The sequence below is a fragment of the Daktulosphaira vitifoliae genome, unplaced genomic scaffold (genome assembly GCF_025091365.1).
Source record: "Daktulosphaira vitifoliae isolate Bord-2020 unplaced genomic scaffold, ASM2509136v1 Scaffold_2, whole genome shotgun sequence".
Classification (NCBI taxonomy): Eukaryota; Metazoa; Arthropoda; class Insecta; order Hemiptera; family Phylloxeridae; genus Daktulosphaira; species Daktulosphaira vitifoliae.
Genome location: NW_026099573.1, coordinates 27,145,087 through 27,155,010, shown reverse-complemented (window position 1 = coordinate 27,155,010; position 9,924 = coordinate 27,145,087). Strand labels below are relative to the sequence as shown.

At 29.2% G+C, this 9,924-nt stretch overlaps 1 protein-coding gene and 1 long non-coding RNA gene across 4 annotated transcripts in view; one reads left to right on the top strand and one right to left on the bottom strand.

Annotated features, from left to right (window-relative positions):
* Nucleotides 1–6,089, bottom strand: part of LOC126897790 (ETS translocation variant 4-like) — a 32,759-nt gene extending 26,670 nt beyond the window's left edge. For 2 of the 3 annotated variants that reach the window (XM_050671658.1, XM_050671660.1), the window contains exons 1-2: nucleotides 5,832–6,083; nucleotides 4,758–4,929 (exon numbers count right to left, since the gene is read on the bottom strand). In XM_050671658.1, coding sequence (XP_050527615.1) covers nucleotides 4,758–4,892 — 135 coding nt within the window. In that variant the 5' untranslated portion in view covers nucleotides 4,893–4,929; nucleotides 5,832–6,083. Of the gene's footprint in view, nucleotides 1–4,757; nucleotides 4,930–5,831 lie in introns of all 3 variants that reach the window. The other variant, XM_050671659.1, reaches the window with a different exon arrangement.
* Nucleotides 6,090–6,135: 46 nt separating this feature from the next.
* LOC126897807 (uncharacterized) lies at nucleotides 6,136–7,156 on the top strand. The gene is made up of 2 exons (XR_007702206.1): nucleotides 6,136–6,376; nucleotides 6,660–7,156. It is a non-coding gene; the product is annotated as an uncharacterized LOC126897807 (long non-coding RNA).
* The last annotated feature ends 2,768 nt before the right edge of the window (nucleotides 7,157–9,924 follow it).

Sequence of the window (9,924 nt, the reverse complement as noted above, 5' to 3'; positions counted from 1 at the left end):
AAAAAAAAAAAAAAAAAAACACATCTTAGTAAAACCAATACCTTCTCAGCTTAAAAAAATTTTGAAATCTTTCTTATAGAAGCGGAATATTTTAGTATTGCAATTAAAACTTTACCTAAAAACTCACCTTAACGATTAACAAAATACAATTTCATCATCATTATCTCACATTAAAAAGAATTGTAATAAACTTAAATCGCCTATTAAGGATCGATTTTTAGTAAGCATGCCTTGAAACAGATTATTCGATACAGATTTAACCTAATTAATATTGATCTTTTACTATAAATCAAAGTTTTCATCAATCGATCATCAAAAAGATATCGAATAAAAAAAATATTAAAAAATAAAACAAAATAATAATTTATAATTTTTTTTCTAAATCGTATCATTAAGTGATAAAACGGGTTTGCCATTTAACAAAATTAAAGTCAAGATTTTTAATCTTTGAAGGGATGAAAAAAAATTTCCCAAACACACATTACATTGTTGTACAGTTTTCAAGTTAAATAATTTTTTTATTTTAAAATGTTCAGTTTGGCACCAGTGATTCATTGAGTCGCGCTAATGTTCGACAGTGTTGTTTACTGTTAGTTCTCGGATGGGTGACTATATGGGAACTTTAACAATAATACACAGCCACCTTGCTCTTTCACAGGTTTCCCCGGGCACAACGCTTTGTGGCTACCGGTCTAACGTAACCTCGTTTCAATGAGGTTGCATCAACCCAACCGGTGTAAAAATGTTAAAGCTGGTCCTCCCAAATAGCTGGGGTGAAGAGATGATGATAGTTGTTATATAATTAATGTAAATAAATAGATAAAAATACTTTCTCTATATATTATACTTTTGCTTTTCTTATTATTTAATTTGTTTTTTGAACATTCATTTTTTTCTGACTAGCAAATTATTTCATAGTATGTTGGGTTAAGTTTGGCCTTAGAAAAATTTAAATTGTTCAATAGTTTCTGAGAAATGAGTGACCTATCCGAAATCAATCGCCCTATATTTATAAACATATTTTTAAGATTTCTTCAAGTAACTCAGATCTTCTAATCAAGGATTATCTAGTAAGATTACTACAATTCACCAACAAGTCGTATGTCACGCTATGGCGTAGCCAATGGAGGGCTAAAGAAACTATATCCTACCCATTGGCTAATTATTTTTATTAACAGAATATGACTTGAGCGATAATGTAAAAAGCAAAAACAAATATACGTACAACTAATAAAAAATAATTTAAGGTACCTATAAATAGTAACAAACTCTTTGCCTTGGTAAGTTTTAATAAATAAATCATATGGGACAGCTATCACAACACACTGAATACACATGTGAGTCACAAGCACTCTCACGTACGTCTATTCACTTGTATGATTCAACACACTTAACACTAGCATACAGATAATAATTAATATAATGGGATGCTACACAGTCGGTGGAGCGTCAAGTCTAGGCGGGAGTACAAGGTTTGCGGACTCTGTAGGCGAGTGGCGATATGCACTCACAGAACATGAACGATCAGTATTGTTGGCAGTCGAAATTCTCGTACTATATTTTGTACATGCGACTACGACTCCGGCTAAAGTGAATGGGAACACAGCTGCTGCCTACACAGTGCACGCATTTCTAGTAGTGGTAGCAACACGGGTACGATGGTAGGGCAGGTGCTTGTATATGTATATAATAAGCTATGATGTAAAGAGAGAAAAATAGTAGTTGCGATAGAGATGGATGTACTGAACAGTGCGTGTATGAGACACACTGAATGAATGGGGACACGCCAAAGCTTATGCACACGTGTTTAACACTACATCATGAGCCTATCGTGAAAGGTAGAGAAGGGGTAAAAAATGAATGAAGCGTAGGTCTAACCGCCTTCGAAGAAGAATTATTACGAGGAACGGTTGACTAGGTTAAAACAACATACACATAGTAGTAAAAGTAAGTTTATTCCCTCTAGTTTAACAACATATTTACTGCATTATCTAGTCAAATATCGTCACTACAGCAAGAAGAATTTGAATATATTATAAATTAAAATGCATCATTAGCCGTTTCGTATTCTGTTTTTTGCTTCAGTCGTTTTTTTTTTCATCCACCATTATATGAACCGCCCTGGAGCTGTCGTTAGGCATTCCAGGACGACGGCCCGTTAAAAAAAAAAATTCAGATCAAAGCAAATCATACTAATCGTCATAATGTACTAACATGGAGTATATCCAATCAATTTTATTGAATTAAATACAATGTAATAAAATNTACATAGTAGTAAAAGTAAGTTTATTCCCTCTAGTTTAACAACATGTTTACTGCATTATCTAGTCAAATATCGTCACTACAGCAAGGAGAATTTGAATATATTATAAATTAAAATGCATCATTAGCCGTTTCGTATTCTGTTTTTTGCTTCAGTCCTTTTTTTTTCATCCACCATTATATGAACCGCCCCGGAGCTGCCGTTATGCATTCCAGGACGACGGCCCGTTAAAAAAAAAAATTCAGATCAAAGCAAATCATACTAATCGTCATAATGTACTAACATGGAGTATATCCAATCAATTTTATTGAATTAAATACAATGTAATAAAATATAAACACTATTCGTAGACACAAAATATGAACGGGTCCCCTCGATTGTAATATAATATACACATTTTGATTCTTTTCAATTATCAAACACAAGAGACGACTGCGGTATTAATTTAACGACGTATGAAAACGACGAGTTCGACCACGATAAAATAATAATGCAAAATAAAAGTTTTTTAAATTATTTAAACCGTTGAAAATTGTCGTCTCAGCAAATTATTTTCAATAATTAAATACTTATTGCTATAAATGTAATAAGTTAAATACTACTTAAATTAAGTTCATCAATCAAAGACAAGGGAATATTTTAAATTATCGTCATTAATAAACATTAACATGTTAAATACAATCCAATTTAAGAATAATAAAATCGTTGAAAAAAATTTCCCATAATATTGATTAAATGAACAATCTCAATTATAACACGGCGTATTATATATTAATAGCAGAATTTTTTTTGTTAAACGATAAAATAACAACGTCATTTTATGAATAAACCCGTACGCGAGTACACAACAACCTGACTTTGTGTTCTATAAATATATCCACATCTGAGCGCAAACACCAACAGTGTTCGCCCACGTTCGGACCTCTGTAAAACAATCAGTAAGCCAACCTTTCCCACTAATTTTAGTGCCATTAGAATATGAAACAAATTAATACAATAATGAAATATTTGGCTGTTAACCAACAAAAAAAAACATCGAAAGTACATTGATTTTCATTTTGGCTACTCACATTCGCACAATGACTTCCAAACAAATGCGTTTTGCATACATGTGTATTCTCTTGATTTTATTGTACACACAAACTGTGTCCGTGTAAATTCAATACTATATTATTATACGGACCGTGCTATAAATAGATACACGAGTACTACAAGCGAAGGGGTCTTGTCATTGAACATTTAACTTAATGTTAATATTTTATTGCTCTACGGTCTACAGTGCAAGTCTTTTTCGAATTATTACTGGTGTTAGATTATTATTATTCATAATACGGCATTATGAACGTGAGCGTTTTACACGATAATATCAAGCCAGCGCGTCTTGCTTTTGGAAAAAATATATTATTTTAACCCTTGAGATGCATAGCATGAAAAACAAAACGGCAGCGGGCCAAATGCGTCGACGACCCTTTTGTTTAAAAAAGGAAAGAAATATATTTTACCGGAAACGCAGACAGCGCATTATATCATTATTATTGTAACAACAGAGTGATAATAATAGACAATATCAGAAGACCGTAACAAAAATTAAAATGGTTCCGACGGAACAGTTTACCCTTTTTACACAAATCTTTTTTAATCCATTTATTCCCACTGTAGCTGCTTCCTCTCGTAATCTACTTTTTTTCCTACTTCCTTTTATTGTATGCTATCGTCGAACAACCCAGAGGTGAACGATCATATAGCAAGTGTCTGCAGTACACAATTATTATTCAGTGGCGAATACTTCCTGTCCGAAGAGTCGGGAGACATTTGCCTCTCAGGTGTCAACCGTAGCAGGTACAACACTTGACAAGCCACAAGTGATAGATAGTAAAAAGAGTGTTAAATTGAAACTTCCGAGAACTCGGTCTTAAGATACAAAGAACAATAGGCATCGTTAAAAATCAAATTATTATGATTATTTTTTTAATAGTCAATTTGAAATTATATTTTGTATGAATCAATAATAATAATCAATAATCGCAAAATTCAAATAATGAAAATACATTAAGCTGATTAAGATCTGAAGTATTAATTCACATAATAGTATCACATGTGTGATAATGTAAAACCAATTGACGCATAAAAGACATTTAACCAATGAAATAAAAACGTCTGATTAATAAAAAAAAACTCGCATGTTATGACTTAAAACTACAACAAACGATTGTAATTTACATATTAAAACTCTCGGGATTCTATGATAACGTTGTGGTCGCGGTGTACAACAGTTCATTGTTAACATCGTACATACATTAACCATTTTTCTATTTATAGTCACAAAAGCCCATTTTAATGAATACGAGGGGTAAACTTAAACTCCCAACAATTATATACATCGTAATTTCGCTCGCTATTATAATAGATGACATATTATATTATCTATTAGTTTCTTATTGAGAAACTGAAAAGCATCAACTCTTAGCTGGTTTGCAGCAAATAAAATAGATACCTGGTGTTTGAAACTTTGTTGCTGCCAACTTTTCATATCTAACTGATCGCTATGTGGATAACGGTGTTCAGGATAAAAAGCTCTGTCGGATGCGTCGTCGTAGTATGAATACTGGTCGTCGACCGCCGAGTCCATTACTGTTGTCCGAGGACTATTTCACGAATTTTTTGGCCTAACAAAAAATAAAATGATAACTCATCTCACTCGCAACAATAAAATAATGTATATCAGCACAGTTTTAAAATGAGCACGGGACCCTTTTTTACGTCATGGGCGGCGATTATTTTGTGCTCCCACGATTCTCGTATTCCGTCTACCTTCTTACAACGGACACACACATACACACGCACAGTCGCTGGTACACACGGGTATCTCACATAAACAGAGTCTACGTAAACCGGTTTCTACCAATTTGAGAACCACTGCGACGAGGGATTATAGTAATACGAAACCCGAATAGTGAATGGCCGCCACCATCGCGAGTAGACTACGTCTACACCAGAGAACACATCTTTTTTTCTCATAACACGACCACGGGGGATAGGGGAAGAATTATGTGCTCTCCAGATGACGGCAGTGTACGGGTAACATCATAGCGCGAAGTGGACAGGTGCGCGACGTGACGTCACAAGAGATATATTATATTACAAAATCAAGTGGTGAAAGAACCATAGGGATTAAGTGCTACCGATCTTAATAAATAATTAATTGTGAAAATAATTGAAATAAACTAAAAAAGTGTAACGCTATTAGCTAACAAACACCATGCGAAAGAATTTTGATAAAAAACCGCGTAATTAAATAACAATAATATTCACTTTGATAATAACGCAATACTGTTCATTGTAATTAAAATTAATAAAAAAATTTTAAGCTCAACAACATTACAAGTAAATTACGTTCTAAAATGTTATGTATTTTTAGAGCAACTCGAGTAACTTCAATGTGAGTTTTTAATTGATTTCAGATTATTTGAAAAATAAATATTGTATGATATCATGTTATTAATATTGAATTGATATGGATGATTTAATTTGTAAATTGATCATTTTAAAAATGTGTAAAATTATTCACCTCTTTATCTAACTACAATGTGTTGGTATTCCAGAAAAAATATTCTAGTGATAACACGGATAACCGCACTCGTTAATAAGTATTTAAGAACATCAAACTATGTCAGTTTTTTAAACATTACATATCACCACTTTTATAAGCAAAATAATTAAATAGATAACACGTATAAAACAAAATAAAAATATATCACACACAAATAACTTGGTATTTATTTAAAATATCAAAAATCGCTGTACGAACCTCTTTTCTAAACGAACACACCACGACAGACTGAGTGAATAAGACATAAGTGTACGATGTTGATGTAGCGGTGGGAGAAAAATAATAACCTACACTCGGGTTCCGTCGTTATATGAATGAAACCAGAGAATAATACCCAAAGTGGTAGTGGCAACATGCTGTTATGAATGGAGACGGTTATGAATGAAAATACGGTTGGTAGTTGGTACCGGTAAGGTTACAGTTGTATTAAGGAACTTTGACACTGCCATGCCTGATGATGTTTAAAAGTTAACCAGTAATATATTACACATAATGACTGCCAGGTACTAGGTATCAAAATTATTTACAATAAATACATTTAATTAAAAATTAATAACATTTAATGGGAGGGAGGCGAGTGGAGATAGATCCCACTATATCAATCAAGTTAAAAAAAGTAAAATTAAAATTAACTTATGTGTTAAAATTTTAATGAGCGCTAAAATAATCGTATATTTTAATAATCCTAATTATTTATTGAACTATAAATACAATACTTGGTATAATATATATATTATTTTATGAAAAACATTGTAATTTCATTTTTTTGTAAATTATTTTGTGCAGAAAGAACTCATCATCAATGATTAAAAGAACGGAATTTTTTTTACCAGAGATATTTCCAAATATTTTTGAATATTATATAATGAAAAATTGCAATATTATATTTTTCACTCTATTTCCTAAAACATCGGTCATCTTTTTAAATATAGTAGCACTATTAAACGACACACGAGGAATTTCAACCACCAAATATTTTTCTTCGTTTTACACATAAAATACTAAAATATTCACCAAGAATTCTAGAGAAATTGTACGTAGTCAAATGAATACTTGTAAAATGGTGAATTTTAATTAATAAAAGTTTTATTGTGTTTATTTATCATCATTAATCACGGCCAATATGAAGTAAGATCCAATGCAAATATAAAAGATTTTCTTAGACACTTCTTAAGTCTTTTAGTTGGAAAATAAGAAAATACTTATATTCTGGTTATGCCATTAATTTGACTAATGAGTTTTCAAGAAATTCTAAAAATTACATTAACTTATTATTTTTTTAACGATCTAACAACCAATTCACATCGGTGGCGTATTTAATTTTTTGATATTCCTAAGCTAATTTATCTTAACATCTCACCCCTATTTACTAGCGGTTTGGTATATGGTGATGACAAAATCTCATGTGAGCTGGTCGTCAAATCGCAGCTCAGGATTATTATTTATTTTTTCTTTCATCACTTTTTGAAAGCAAGATATCTGATAAATTTTTTCACGCCAAATTGTTTTACTAATTCACTGTCGACTCTATCACTTACTATATGTTTATAGCTTTACTTTTAAAATTTTTGTTTCAATTTTGTCATCAACAAAATATTAGTCCTCTAAAAAACTGTATTTTACATATATTGGCTTTTAAAAACTTTTAAAAGTGTTATTCTATAAGTGTTTAAATTATATTTATTGTGTTTTCAATAAAAACTTGAAAGTTATTTCAATCTTGCACGTTTACTTAGAAAATTCCATTCTAATTTACTTAGTCAACATATAATATACCGCTAATTCGCATTTGGCGATAAATTGTAATTGTATAGTACTTTAAACCAAGGGCAACTAGAGTGAAGCATAATTTATTTATTTCATCGATTAAAAAAATAATAATTTAAATCTTAAATTCAGTGGTTAAAGTGGTGGTGGACGAAGACCCCCTTATTACTTGAAGTACAATCTTTAAGTAGAATCCCAAAATATCAGATGAATGTTTTAATTTTGAGCACTGAAATATAGAAAGCGTACTAGGTAGGTACTAATCTATTTCTTTATTTAGATAATTTTTTTTTACTAAATAAGTATATTTGCTTATTATTATCAATATCATTTTTAGCCTTTGAATGGAGAAAATTCGATGTGGCCTCAGGAACGCTTCTCATTTAGAAAAACTACTACTTAAATTGGTATATTAGATAGTGGTAGTGTACTCCCTAACCACATTTAATGAATGTGAATGTTTTACATATATAATACAATATTAACATAATATAATACAATATTTTTAGATAAGTAAAACTGAATACATATTTTCTATGAAAAATGTTTGTAATTCATACTATATATTTTTCTTCTTAAATCAACACGAAAAAATGGCATTTTTGTATTCTTAATTTTATAACAGAAGAATAAATGTAAGATTTATGGATCGCATATTTTTCAGAAGGGAAATATTGTACCCTGGCCCTTATTTCTCACAGTAAAATTATATGGAGACAGGCGAAAAGTGTTTAGTTATGACAGACTATTAAATGAAAAATTTTCAGCACTCCTCAAATGAAAAAATATTTATCGTCCCTATGTAAATATTTTAGTTCTGTGGATATATCCACCTCATTCTCCCTAAATTACATACTTGATATAGAGTCAATTTGGGTAGTGTAAGTTAAAAGGTACTAAATTAATTTTTAAAAATACATTTTTTTATGGACTCAAATATAAAGAAAATCTAACATATCAGAATTAAAATAATGTTTAAGTGTGTATAGTAAAATGATTGTCTATTATATTTTTAATAAAAATGTTATGATTCAATATTCTAAAAGTTATAGCAATATAAAATTTTACTTAAAATTTTCAATATATTAACCCAATACTATAATTTATATTTTTGACAATTTATATTATTTGAGGGTAAAAAGAGGTTTTTTTCTTGTTGTAACGCTAAAGTCTTTATTTAGACATAATTAGTGATTTTTGAAATATTATTGAATTACATCAGTTCAGAAAAATAACCCACTTCAACACTTATGCAGTTCAAAAATTATCTTTTAATGAGAATTTTGAGATATAAATATTAGTTCAAATATACACTCAAAATTACTCCATACACTAATTTTACCTTATTTAATGTTACAACTTAAAACACTAAGTTAATCTGTTAAAAAAGTATAATATTTTTTATATAGTTCAAAATTAATTAATTTAATTTTTATTTCTTTTTCAATTTTATATCCCAATTCAAAAATGTACACACTAAATCAAAAGTTTCATAATTATTTAAAAAATGATGATAAAGATAGTTAAAATATAAAGTATAAATTATCTTAATTAGCAGAGACAATTCTGATCTTTAAGGTTGATTATAATTTATACAACTATGCACATATAATCAAAAAAATAAAGTAAAACACTGTCAATATAATTTTACAGGAACTCAGTGACTAAATTCCTTCTATATTAAAAAATAATATTTAACTAATTATTAATAAATAAAATAATTAATTAAAATAAAACTATAATGATGAAAATAACACAATTTTTTGGTAAAAAAAATATTATTTTTAATGTGTTGTTTACATAATATAAATCATTTTTCTGATAACTTTGAAAAATAAAGCATCCTCTAGCTTTCAGCTAATTGAACCAACAATATTTTAATTTAAGTATAATTAAATAGGACATTTGAAAATCAATTAAGTTCTACATTTACAAAAGTCCAACATTTGTAAATTATTATTAATATAACTGAAATAAAAAAATATATACATTCCACTAAAAAGTAATTACTGAAAATGTTTACATAAATTTAAAAAATAAAAATAAATTATGTATTTAATAATACATAATAAACAATAAACAAAAAATTAAAGGATTAAGTTCTTACAAGTTTTAGTTCTTGTGTAACTCTAAAAAATATATTTTTAATTATTATTAAGCATCTAACATACAACTTGTAAAGATTTTAAATTCATGAACTGTAAATGATGACATGATAATTGAATACTAAATATAATCCTTCAGAATTAGACTGAAATAAAACTACCTGATTAATATATTTTTT